Source organism: Macadamia integrifolia, chromosome 7, assembly GCF_013358625.1.
Source record: "Macadamia integrifolia cultivar HAES 741 chromosome 7, SCU_Mint_v3, whole genome shotgun sequence".
Lineage (NCBI taxonomy): Eukaryota > Viridiplantae > Streptophyta > Magnoliopsida > Proteales > Proteaceae > Macadamia > Macadamia integrifolia.
In genome coordinates this window covers 36,325,101-36,338,966 of record NC_056563.1, presented here as the reverse complement: position 1 = coordinate 36,338,966, position 13,866 = coordinate 36,325,101, and the positions used below count along the sequence as shown (strand labels likewise).

General features: G+C 38.6%; 2 protein-coding genes across 2 annotated transcripts in view; both read right to left on the bottom strand.

Moving 5' to 3' along the window:
* LOC122083173 (stromal processing peptidase, chloroplastic) overlaps window positions 1–13,866 on the bottom strand; it is a 139,067-nt gene that overhangs the window by 93,261 nt on the left and 31,940 nt on the right. The gene's annotated exons all lie outside the window — the stretch shown is intronic.
* Window positions 9,160–11,500, bottom strand: LOC122083175. Its single transcript, XM_042650885.1, has 2 exons — window positions 11,294–11,500; window positions 9,160–11,031 (listed from the first exon to the last, which is right to left on the bottom strand). The coding sequence occupies exon 2, from the start codon at window positions 11,026–11,028 to the stop codon at window positions 9,259–9,261; it is 1,770 nt and encodes a 589-aa protein (XP_042506819.1). The 5' UTR covers window positions 11,029–11,031; window positions 11,294–11,500; the 3' UTR covers window positions 9,160–9,258.

Here is a 13,866-nt window from a genome sequence, read left to right as displayed (position 1 = left end):
CGTTTTTTCTTTGATTCTACTTGCTCTCGCTGCTTCTTCTCGTTCTCGACTTCTTTTTTTTCACTTGCTGCTGGCGGAACCCTAAGGAAGGGGAGGGATCGATTGGAGTGATGAAGAGAAAGAGGAGGCGGTGGGGGTTTTCTTGTTGGGAATCGAAGGGTTGGGGCCGAAACTCCTTTTTTTTTTTTCTCTAATGGCTGTTCTTAGTCTGGGCAGAATCCTAAACTGAGAATGGGAAGAAGATAAGGAAGGAAAGGAGACGAAGGAAGGACCCTTCGGCTCTGATACCACTTGATGGAGAGCCTGTAGAGAAAGGGAAGAAATCCCTGAGAGAACTCAGAGTTGCAGGGGAGGAGAAGAATCACACAAAGGGGGAGGAAGAAGATCACACGACCAAGTAAAACCCACCAAGGTTTCAACCAAATCTTTAATTCAATTTAACACTGCAATACCCAACGGTTACATGCGTTTATATAATAAACTGAAATTAAAACTTTGCCTAATAAAAATCTAATACTGAAATAGCAATTTCTAATTTGCTTCCTAAGTTCTAACTAATGAAATTAGAAACAAAATAAAAGTCAAATTGGTAACTCCCTGACCCTAATTGACTAACAATTACCAAAATAAAAGATTACATATCTTCCCAAATAAAATAACCCAATATTTCCTAAATAAAGTAAATCCTAAACTATTCTATTGATCCAAAAAATCAAATCAGATCTGGCTCATCTCAATTAAGATTGCCCGAAGGGTCAACCCAGTTCAGCCTCAATTCTGCATCAAGAGGCTTGTGCTCGATAGTTCGGTCATCCAATCTTGCTACCTTTATTGGTCGGGTATCTTTGTTATCCTTAGTCTATCATCAAGGTGGCAGAGTCGCTTCTCTATTCCTTCCTCGGGAAAGGGGGGGAATCTGCCAAATTCCGACATCACATCAAATGGTCCTCTATTTCCCTCCCAAGATCTGCTAAGGTATAAGGTAGTAATAAAAATAATAAAAAGAAGTAACAAAAAGGTAGAAAGATGAGGTAAAAGGGGGTTGGAAGAAAAGTCAAAGCAGTAGTCAAATCTGCATCACATGAAACATCCCCTACACAGGTCCTTGTCGTCCACATAACGCTATCCCCTTTTAAGATTTTTCTCTCAAACTAAATTTGAGTAATAGACTATGACTGGATTGCTTGTCACGGTCTGACATCATTCCTTTTTTTATGAATAAGAATCTTGAATAAGAATCTAGCACAGGGCAGATGAAGTAAGGTTTGATGGTCTAAAAAGAGAGTGAAAGGAGGCTCCAATGAAACTTATATTTTTATTACAAATAAATAAATAAGCCAAATGGTACCACGATTACCTGATATTCCAACTTCTTAATTATTTTAACTCCAACACCAACACCAACAAATGTTCAAAATACTATTAGGATTAGTTGAATTGAGCTGAACTGAAGGGTCATTTCATATGGAATCTGGATTGTATAGTGATGGAGGGCCTTAAGGAAGGAAGGGAAGATCAGATTAGCAGGGGGAAGGAAGGGAATCACACACTCACACAGTCATAAATCCACCTAATTCTCATTCAATAATCAAATCATTCTAACTTGTCCATCGGTTACAGCCTATATGTAGGGAAAATAGAGACATGAAATTAGAAACTCAACTGAAATTCTATCAACCTAAACTAGGAAATAACCATAAAAGGAAACCACTGCAAAGGAAAGAAATCCTAACTCCAACATTCAAATCTGGAAAATAAAAGGCATTAAATAAAAGACAAAATAGGCTACTAATTATTTCCAACCCTTGTTGGACTAAAACCCTAGGCTGAACCACTTCTTCTTGGCTCTTGGCTTCCAAAGCCAGTCATGCTAGTCCAACTAGGTAAGTGCAGCCGTATCTGCATCAACTCTCCTCCTCTAAAAAGAATTCGACTCCGTCGAGTTTGGATGAGGTCCAAGAATGCTGTCAGAGTCGATGCGATTGAGGAGAAAAGTACGAGTTGTCCTCTTAAGTTTGAGAGGGGGAAGATCCTTTACCGGAAGAAACTTCATCTCAAGTCCACCATGCTGAAAGGAGTATGTATTCTTTTATCCCCAGTGTTTGGCTTTCTGATGCAGTTGCACGATGGACTTAGGAAAGAAATATCTTTTGATTTGATTTTCTATTGTTTTAGAATTAATTTCTTTTTAAATTAGCTAGCTTCTAATTTTAGAGTAGTTTCCTGTCAAGTAATTTCCATTAATTGTTTGATTTTTTTCTTTATATTGGACATGTAAACAATGGAGAGGTTTCAGTTTTAGTTTTTGAAGAATTAATCTTGGTTGAGAATTTTGGGTGTGACCCATGGCTATCGGATTCCCACTTTCCTCCCCCTCTGAAATCTTCTTTTTTCCCCTTCTTATCTTCTTCTTCCTCCTCCCAATCCTTTCTTATTTTTCCTGCTGTTAAATTTTCTGATCTGAGATACCCTGTTTCTGCGCGATAAATGCAGCACTACTGAAGTGCTTCAAGCTCTCTTGTGTGAGATCTGTTTGGGTCTAAGCTGTGATCGAAGGAAGCCCTCACATATACGACCTGAACCCTAGACCCTTGGCTCCTATTGATTCCCCTATTGTGAGAAACAAGACCTGCAACTCTGATTACCTGAATTTGCCACTCAGATTTGATTTTAGAGCTTCAATCTCCATAGCTGGTGAGTGAATCGAACTACTGCTGGTTACAATCAAGAAGATTAGGAGTCAAAATACTCCCTTTATAGGTTCTGGCCGATTGGGTTCTTATCGGAAGGGTAACGGCACTCGTATACCAGCAAGGCTTCCGCTGGTTTTCTGGTTCTTACGACAAGAAGAAGAAGAAAAGAGGTTTTTTTTTTTCTTTTTCTTTATTGTTTAGCACCATTATTGTTGCTTTCCCATACTACCCTCACTTTTTATTTCTTTTAATTTGTTGTCCTATTTTCTCCCTAGTCCTAAATTACCCTTTTACTAGCATATTGTAGCCTAGGCCTTTAGTTCCATCTAATTACAAGTCTGCCACTCCCTTATAAAGTTCTATTTATTTACAAAACTGTCACCTTCATTGGAAACTTCAGTTTAATTACAATTCTGCCATTTAGTTGAAACTTTATTTCAATACAACCTGTCATTGGTTATTGCCTTTATTTTATTGATGTGTCTAAGTGGGCCCTAAGCGATCCGATTTCATTCCTTGGGATCCGGATCAGCATAAAAAATGCATCATTTCTGAATTGATGATACTGAAATGTGAATTTATTGTCAGTTTTCTTGCTTTCTTTGGTTGGGTTGTAGGTGCAGATTAACCAGAAATTTCAGTCATTAAAAAATTAAGAAGCTATGTATCAAGATCCATTCCAGTTTGCAGCATTGTTTCTCTGTAATGTCTCTCAGTCTTCAAGGCTGTTGTTAACTCCATAATTGTTTCCTGATAAAAAAACAAAGGCTTCACAAGATAAGTTTGTTCTCAAAATAAACCATGAATGAATTTAGTCCCATGAGATCGAAGGAATGGAATATCTATGCTACCTCTAATCCAAGCCAATCTCAGAGAGGAGCAGATAGGGATACTTCATTGAAGAATTATGGGAGTACATTAATTGCCATCTCTTTTGGTTTTGTTGCTACAACAATCTTAATCTCAATGTTTCTTATCATGGCTATCTTCGAACATTTGTTGAGGCCAAAACCCCCTTTCTCATCTTTCAAATTTCTAACACAGTATGCAACCACTGGTTTAAAGTTTAATTTTTTTGAATCATGACAACAGAAGGATACAAATGAATCATATCTCACTCTATTCCCCTTTTTTTCACTTATTGTTTGATTGAGAGTGATCAAGCTTTTATGAAGATATGTAGAATCTTAAGATGCAGCAAGAATGTACACAAAACAGAGTCTTTCTGGTTTGTGTACATTCTCTTAATTGAAAAAACAAACTCATAACAATGGCCAATCAAATGGAGAATGCCCAGGGGCTCTCACCTTTCTGTGTTTCACCAAAAAGGAAACAAGCTTCCACTAAATTCAAGAGGAAATACTTTATAATAAGTCGAGTTTTGATGCGGAAACCAGAACCAGAGACGAGACAAAAGGTAAATAAAAAAAAAAAAAAGACAAGCAAAACCAGGAAACGATCGGCCAAATCAACACACCTTTCTGAAGAAACGATCGGCCAAATACCAATGGCCGAAATCAAAATCAAAAGAAAATAAAAGGAGAAATAAATAGAAGAAAGAAGACGTACAGACTTACCTGAGATGGGAGAGGAAACCGAAGGAGCTTGAGTTGGAGTCACGGCTAGAGTCGCAAAGCTGCCTTGGCTGGAGTCACGATGGCTTCCTTGGCTGGAGTTGCAGTCACGGCTGAATGCAAATCGGATTATAAAAAGAAGGAAGAGAGGCAGCGGTTAGGTTTCTAAAGATATCAGAGAGAAAGCGGCAATGGGAAAATTTAGCGAAAGACTCCTAATTTTATAGTTTTCATTCAAAAACTAAAACCCTGACGATAGTTGTGATAAAGATCAGTGCCGCTGCTCTCGCAATGTGAAAACCACCTCTAATGCATAAACTTTTAGAAGCGATTTAATAAAACCGCCTCTAATTATTTATTTTTAGTGGCAGGTGAAAAAATCCTACCCCTAAATTAGCCCTTGATACCTTATTTTTAGTGGCAGATGAACAAACCGCCCTTAATTCTTTAGTTTTAGTGGCAAGTGACAAAAATCGCCTCTAAATTAGTCCCTAATCCTTTATTTTTAGTGGCAGATGAAAAGGTTGTCCCTAATTCGTTTGTTTTAGTGGTAAGTGACAAAAATCGTCTCTAAATTAGCCCCTAATTCTTTATTTTTAGTGGCACGTGAAAAAGTTGTCCCTAATCCATTCGTATTAGTGGTTGAAAATAATTCCGCCCATTTAGGACATATGATACCTTATACTTTAATTAACAAAATTATATTTATTGGGGCGGACACAAAATATCATCCCTATTATATCATCTTTAGAGGCTAATAAATAAAATCGTCTCTATTGTATTACATTTAAAGGTTAATAAATAAAACCGTCTCTATTGTATCATATTTAGAGGCCAATAAATAAAACCACCCTTAAATAACACTTTTTAGTGACGAAAAAAATAATCGCCCCTAATTAATACTCTATAGCAGCGGATAAATAAAATCGCCTTTAAAACCATATATTTAGTGGCGGATAAAAAAAACCGCCCCTAAATCCGCCCCTATTGAACCTTTTTTTTGTAGTGTTAAAAACTTAAAATAAATAGTATCACATGATTTCTTAAAAAATGAAACAAAAAAAGGTGTTTGACAAACATTTCTTTTTATATCAAAGTGAATATTTGGTTCTAAGCCACCGACTTTTTGGTTGCAAAGAAAAAAAATCTTTCAATTTGGGGAAAGAGAGCACATACCAATTCTTGTATCATCATAATTTGTCTTACTAATTTTTTTTTTTTTTTTTTTTTCTTTCCTTGGCAATTAAACATACAATCACACAACCAACACAAATGTTGTAGATTTTTTTTTTTTTTTTTGGGTGCAAGACCCACACTGGGGTAGATAGGGACCAATAATGGGCTAGGCAAGAAGCCACGGGGGGCCAACAAAAGGAGCCACACTAGGGCCAAATGTTGTAGATGAATTAGCACAAATGAAATTAAAACTTAATAATATGTTGGGAGCAGAAGAAATGTTTTAGATGCAAAAATCTGCAGAAACACCAAGTTCTATCATACAACGACTTGGTGGAAGAGTGAGATAGGGTATTGCGCAGGATGAGATTGTTTTATTCTCTAGAGCACATACATCTCTCTTTCTTTCCCTCAAATAAGTCCTTTTAAATAAACATGAGTTTAGTGGAAGTGGAAATAAAAGTTGAAAAGGTCTGAAATAATTTTCTACCCGAGAAGGGGGTTAGAGAAGGAGAGGGGTGTGGTCGAGTCGCATATAAGGGTGAATGAGAGTCATAGAGAGAAGAAGGTGGGGTAGGGAGGAGGACGGGGATGCGGGGTGATTGGGCACTTAGTTAGGAAGGACGTCTTTACCTGAACATAGGGATACTTGGGATTTTAAAATGGGGAAATTTTCTTGTATCAACCCTAAAAATCTTCATAATTTAGGGTGATCCCAAAAAATGAAAATAAGGGCTCGTATATCCCTCAGTTTCATCAGAAAATTCCTAAAAAATCCATTCCTCTAGAATTGGGTCGTTAAGTGATGATGTCATAATCTCATATTATCCAAATGAACAAACTACCGGGTATGTAAATTTACCATTATTCCCAATTAGTAAAGTAGAGTAAGTGAAATCTGATTGGACAACCCCTAACCTCTGCTCTGCTCTGCTCTGCTCCGCTCCGACTACCTCGGGTTGAAATCGTCTGCAATTCCGATCTCGTACAATTCCGTGCAATACCACCTTCAGGCGGTGACACGTGTATTGATACCAATACAATGGCCCAGATCTGATACAACTAATAAAACATTAAATTAGTGAAAAGGCATTTAAATCATATCTGGACCATTGCATTGGTATCAATACACGTGTCACCCCCTGAAGGTGGTATTTCACGGAATTGTACAAGATCAGAATTGCAGACGATTTTTTTCCGACTACCTCCGCTTCGATGAAGAAGAAAGCAGCTCGGATACGCCTTTTCAGCCGCTGATTTACTGAACGCACCTTGAACTCCCTGAAACCCAACATAACCAAATATTTTAGCTTTTCATTACCTTCTCTCTCTCTCTCTCTCTAATATTGAGGTGGGTAATCATAGCTTTTCAGAAAGAACACCTTTTAACAAATGAAAAGCCAAACCCTTTCCGTAATCTCATTTGACTCATCCATCCATGTTCGAAGTTTGAAGTTTAAACTCTAAAGTCAAGAATGGGGAAGGGATAAGAATTAGAAATTATGGTTTTGGAGGGGTTAATAAGCACCATCTTCAGTCTTTTCTAGGTTTTTCCCACTTGCAGAACTTCATCAAAGGCTCAGTTTTTTATTCCTTCAAACCTCTTTGATCTTTCTCTCTCTACTACCTAAGCTGAAGGGAAATCTTAACTGGGTTTTCGATGATAACTCACTGCGAGTTTAAATTTTCCAAGTTGCAGAACCTCAAAACCAGATTCCCTCTTGCCTCTCCTTTTGGTTTTTCTTGCAGAACTAAGTAAGAAAATCTCAACTTTCTCATTTAGTTCTTCTCCCTCCCTCCCTCTTGCACCGTCAATCCGCTAAAGCTTCTCCTATGTTTTCCTAGATGAAAGCTCCAAAACTCTTCCAACTCAAGTAACAGAAGAAATACTACTCTGGTTTTCTGGGTTAGTTTTTAGTGAAAATGTCAATGCCAATAGAACCCCAGCAGCAACAAACGCCATCGATGACTACAAATCAGGACGGTTACAGCAGTACCCACTCGAGCCATTGATCAATAGGCCCTGTTATTGCTGTCCTGGTTGTGATTACCATCTTGGGCATCATTGCTGGTAGGGGTGAAACAGGGCCGGGTTTCTTAAAACCCTAAACGAACCTTAGGTTCTTAAAATTCAACCTAGGCCCAACCCAACCCGGCCCTAATTGACCCTATCAGGGCCAGGTTGAATCAGGTTGGGTTGACCTTGGCTTTTATAATGATTGAATTATCCTTGATTGACGTATTTTTTCCATTCATGTCTCATATATTAAAAAAGGGAGAGGCATAGGTATGCCGCCGATATCAAGTATGCTAGCGGATAGCACCAATAGGAACACATGATGGAGTATCATTCAGGAAAGATATGGGGGTCATTTCAGGAAAAGGGAAGAGAGAGATAGACACAATGGGTGCTAGCATACTTGATATCGACGGCATACCCAACCTTTTCCCATTAAAAAATTATAAAAAATAAAATACCTATTGGAGGCTTGGAGCCCTGATTTCTATTATAAAGATCCAAGGTTAAATTTCGGCTGAGTTGGGTCGGGTTGGGCCGGGTTGAGGCTTCAACCCTAACCCAACCCAACCCTGAGCCAGGGTTGGGGTTTTTCAACCTTAACCCGCCCTCAAGGTCAAAAGACTTGGTCCAAACCGTGTTCGGGCTCAGGGCGGGTTCAGGTTGCCAGGGCCAAACTTTTACCCCGAGTTGCTGGGATGATCGGTGTCTCTGCACTGGAAGAAGAGTCATGGTTCATTGCCAGTACAATTTTGAAGGTTGGGTGGACACAAAATGCTCTTCTTGCATGGATGGAAGGATTGATCTTCCTCCACCGCGATCCTCTGAGACTGCGAATCATTTGTTTACTTCGAAGTGATTGTGAATCCTTGGAAATAGCAGAATCTTCAAAACTCTTTTGGAGCTCGAGCACTTGAGTTTTCTTCTTTTCTTCTCTCATAGAATCTGATGCAAAAACCTTCTGACAGCGTTTCAATGATTTTTTCGAAGAAACTTTGATGAAATTTCTCCCATTATGACTATGATCCGCATAAGCTTTATCTCATATATGTTTCTACTATTTGTAGGGAGAACTCTGCCAAGCTTGACCTAAAGATGCTGCCATTGCTATCCTAGTCTAAGCAGTTTTCTGATCTGGTGTGTAACAAATTCCTGGCACAGACAGAAAAGGACAGCTTAAACGAATAGGTTTGGCTTAGTTAGCTACGGGAATAGAACTCCTACAGTTGAGAACTTGGGATTTAAGTAGAAGGGTAAAAAAGTCATTTCTTGCTTTCAGGTAATGGTGATATAAATTAAGGGTGCGGTGGATATTATTTTCATTTTTGAGGGTCACCCCAAATTATAGAGATTTTTAGGGGTGGTACAAAAATATTTTCCTTTAAAATGTTAAAGGAGAATGAGAGGTAAAACTTTACTTCTCTAAGAAAATCATAAAAGAAGTTCGAGATAGGTAACTTTGAGTAAATATAAAGTGATGGTTAGGGGTCATGGATGCTTCAAGGGTTGTGAGGTTGTGCTGGATTTAATGATTCGAGAAAAAGGCGATTGGCAGGGATGAACTTCTCAGTAGAGCATTGAGAAAAGATGATTAAAAAAAAAAAAGTTGGATTAGTAGCTCATTGGTGCTATATGCTGTTTACCATAATAAAATCAAAGGAAATATTACATTAATCTTAGTTGTTGTTACAATGTAAAAGACATATATTGATTTATACAAGGAAATGATAAGATAGTACCCACAGGCTATACATTGTCAAAGACTCCACAAGGTAACCCAATATTGATTGATACGGTCCTATAAAATAAATTTGGGAGCCACCTTACCATTAGTTTTATACAGTGGTATTTCCTCTTTATTCAAAAGAAAGAAAGTTGTTGCTAGAGCATCCACATAACACCTTTCCCCGTGTTGGCTTTGCTCGAAGAAGATGGTTACCAAAGCATTGTCACGGAAAGTATCAAAGACTCTTGTTATCTTCCCAATAAAACAAAAATCTTTGAAGGTGAAAGCACAGTCGTTGCCCAAAGCTCCATTTACAATCCAGTCTGAGGCATTAGATGAAAGTGTACGTCCCCCACCGCTAGGTAGTAAAACTCGGCGTGATTCAATATCTGTTGGGCGTGCATTTGTATCAAATTGCACCAACTTAAAAGGATCAGACATTATAAAATCCTTATCAATGTAGCCAATTGAATCATAGAACACATACTTCGGTTCTGAGAAATTGACAGTTTTAAACTCAAACTTGAGATATGTCCCCTTCTCGTTAACGAAGGTTCGATTCATCCTACGTAGAAACTCAAAGAAGTTGGTTCGTTCACCTAAGACCCGGGAAGGGGTGAATTTGACAACTTGTAGATCGTCTGAGAATTCACCAGGATCCTTTTGAAATATGGCTGACCCGTTGGCATAGACAAACCAAAACCTTTTCTCTTCAAGGTTATGTTTTCCACTAACTCGAAGTTTCACCATGATCTCATCTGGCAGGTTCACATGAACTCTCGTCAAAACACCCTTGAACATCCCTACCATCGGAATGTTGAAATACCCGTAGAAGATGGAGTTTCCATCGATGTTATCAATTGATTTTGTACCTATCTTCTTCTGCTTAAGCTCAGCCACATCTGCTGCAGAATCCCGAAAGATAGCCGGGAGGTCATCCTCGTTCATCAGACGGAAATCCTTGACTATAACACTGCCATCAATAAAGAAATGAGAATCCATAAAACATTTTAAGGTAAATAGACTATCAATGAGACGGGCTGGAGTACTAGTCGTCGTATCCAAGCCAATGCTTAAGCCACTTTGTTTCTCAAATATACTGCCAATTGAGGCCAGTACTCTGTTCGCAACGACTAAGAAAGTGGCACCGAATTCTTTATGAAGGATCAGATCATGTAACATTCTTAGCACAAATTCTGGATCTTCACTTGCTGGTGGTTCAAGACCAAAGTCAAGAAACACTTTCTTCATTGAGTTTGTGATCGCAATGATAGTTAGTCGGAACTGTTCAGGATTCCAATCCTGCTCAATCTTCCGCTTCATTAATTCATTAAGTGCATCATTCTTCTTCACCAATACAGCTTTGGTATTGTCCAGAAGGCTTCGCAATTCATCAAATGCATCATTCTGCTTTGCCAATTCAGCTTTGGTATTGTCCAAGAGGCTTTGCAATTTATTAAGCTCATCATTCTTCTTCACCAATTCAGCCTTGGTATTGTCTAGGAGGCTTTGCAATTCGTTCACCAATTGCGGCTTTAGCAATGGTACGTTCTGGAAATCGAAAGGGCCCAACGGCACCACCGTTTCTAGAACGAAGTTATCATACTGACTTTCAAGGAATTCACCATCGTCATCACGCTTTTGGATGCGTACTATAACCTTTCCCTGACGGTTTATGCGAAAGTTCTTAGAACGCAAGAACCTCTTGAAATCATCACCTTTCGGCCCATCGTAGATGGCAGCTTTGCTTTGTGTCAATTCTAATGGTTCAGAGAAGAGGTCTACTGAGAAGACTTCGAATTTTGCATTCACAAAAAAATTATCACTCGACGACCAACTCATCTCCTATTAAAAATTAAAAACAGAAAAGCAATCAGACAAAGCAATGGGATTGAGATACTCAAAACAATCACATAAGAAATGAATGGAAGTAAATAGAGAACACAGTAAACATTGACTTCAGTAGAAAGAAGCAAAGAAACAACTGCATAAATCCAACACTAAAACTCCCAAAAGCAATAATTGATTAAACGATTATGCCTCTGACACAACTTTATAACCCAAAATCTCGTTCCATGAAAATCTGACATAAGTTTGGGGGAATTACCTTGAAGAAACGAGAGAGAGAGAGAGAGAGAGAGAGAGAGAGAGAGAGAGAGCAGAAGTAGGTGATGCGAAGAACAGCGCGCCCTTGGCCGCCAGAGGTGGCAGGGAGAGCGCCTTGAAAGAGTGGTTCTATGGAGAGATATCAGAAGAGAAGAAGATGGAGGTGAGAGAACAATTAGGCTAAGGGCTGGTGGATTCGGAAGGTTTAAGCAGTTTGGAACCTTGGTTTTTCTACGTTTATAAAAGGATTTGGGACTGGTTTGAGTAGTTTGGGACCTTCGTTTTTTTATTTGAAGACACGTTTGGAACCGGATTCAAGAGTGGCTTGAGCAGTTTGGGACCTTCGCTTTTTTTTTTTCTTTTATAACACGCTTGGAATGGGATTCAGGACTGGATTGAGCAGTTTGGGACATTCACTGATTTTTACTTTTATGACATTCTTGGAACGAGATTCAAGACTAGTTTGGGTATTGGTGAAACAGGACCGGGTTGGGTTGGGTTTCTTAGGACCCTAACCAACCCTAGTTCTCCAAAATTCAATCCAGATCCAGCCTAATCCTTCCGAGTTCATGTCTAGGCCCAAAGCCTGTCGGATTCATGCCCACCCAACTCGGGCCTAATTGACCCTGATTGGGTTGGGATGGACCGGGTTGACTTTGCAAGGTCGGGCTAATCTTATTTTTACCATTTTGTCCTATGTATTAAAAAAATAATGAAAAAAGAAGTATTAATTAATCAAATGATCAATACACAATTAAAATTATGAAGTGCAACACAATAATAGATGTTCAGTACACCTGACCATAAGAATCAATTACCCAAATTTCATTATTCTACATAAAAGCATAGGTTGACAACTCTAAATTATATTATATAAATCAGGGTCAAAACCAAGGTCAGGTTAGACCCCAACCTTAAGTCACAAGGTCAATGTTTTTCAACCCTAACCTACCCTTAGGATAAAAAATCTTAGCCACATGCCCTATTCGAGCTCAGGGCATGTTCGACCACGGAAACATCCAGAGATATGGTGCACAAAAAGATGACTTTGCCCCATGCCTAGGGCTCTGAAGATGTTGATGCACACTCTCTCATTGGTCCCGCGCTTGGGTGTTTGTTACACCAGCACGGTAGGGTTCTTTTGTCTTTATTACATGCTTTGATTGGGATTCCAAACTAGTTTGAACAGTTTGGGACCTTAACTTTCTTACTTTTATGACAAACTTGGAACGGGATTGGGGACTAGTTTGAGCAGTTTGGGACTTTCACCCTTGCAATGGCAGAAAAGTGGGCCAAATGTTTACATATACATCCAGGTGTATGTATGTACAATGGGTTCAAATTTTGATTTACTTATACGTCATGCTTTCTCTTGAATTTGGGCTTGGCCTTCTAGGATGAATTTATGTCTTACCTTAATTTATCTTGGGCTTGGGCTTGGGCTTGGGCTTGGGCTTGGGCTTTTCTCATGGAGTTCAGTTTGGCAGCTCTTCCCTTGCACACATTTTTACTGAACTAATTACCCCATAAAGTATGAACCACACCATAAACTTTCTCATGATTGTATAGGATTCAACTAAACGTGGGCCCCTACTTGCAGAAACCCATTCAGTAAAAATAGAAAGTTGTGTATGGTTAGTATTTCAACCACATGCATTAGTAATATCTTGTGTACAGTTTATGATCTATGCTAATATCATTTATCAAACCAATACCCATTCATATCATAATCTGAAGCCTATATCAATGTGTAAAGGATGGTTCAGAATAAGGGTGTCAATCGTTTCGGTTTACTGATTGAGTTCAAAGATACAACATGTGGAAATCAAAACCGAAACCCAATAAGAGTCTATTTTCCAAATCAGTTGGTTTGGTGCTTTCGTTGGTTTTCTAGTTGATTTAGTTTAGGCCCTATTTTTAGGTGTTTGGGTCAACATTGATTAAAACATGAAAAAAGAATATGATGTACTCAGTTTCATATTCAGTTCGAAAATGGGTAATTCAGCTCAGTTCAGAGTGAGAGAGTGAGAGATTGAGAGAGAAGGGAGATTGGGATAGGGTCGTGCAGTGACTAATCTATAAGTATCAAGCCTCAAGGTGGAAAAGCACTTCCATCCCCAAAAGTGAAAATGAAATCTTCCATGTAATTGAGCCAACACGGTTTTGAAGCAAACCTTCCTTCCATTTGTCTATTGGATTCTTGGGTCCAGATCATAGTTTCATAAGTCAGATTGGGATTGGTGAAATTTTCTGGCTCGAATCTAGAGCGAACAAGACCAATCCACTGGTTCGACCCAAGAGTAAAAAGATAATAAAACCAATTTACCAAAAGAATAGAAGAAAGGTAACGATAGAGACCAATTAATCCAAAGTTTTAAATTCTTGGTCCGGATATGAGTTTTGCACTTAGACCACCGACCGTTCAACACCCAATTGAACAGAACCTAAGTAAATCGGTTTAGGTTTGATTTCAAAGGCTAAAATATTTTCTCGGTTCAATTCCATTTTGGTTTAATGACTAATATTATTAAATGGAACAGAATTATCTACTTTCGAACGAAATAAGAAAGTGGA

What these genes read in the sequence shown, in the direction of transcription:
- LOC122083175 (XM_042650885.1), bottom strand. Translation starts at nt 11,028, where the DNA reads ATGAGTTGGTCGTCGAGTGATAATTTTTTTGTGAATGCAAAATTCGAA.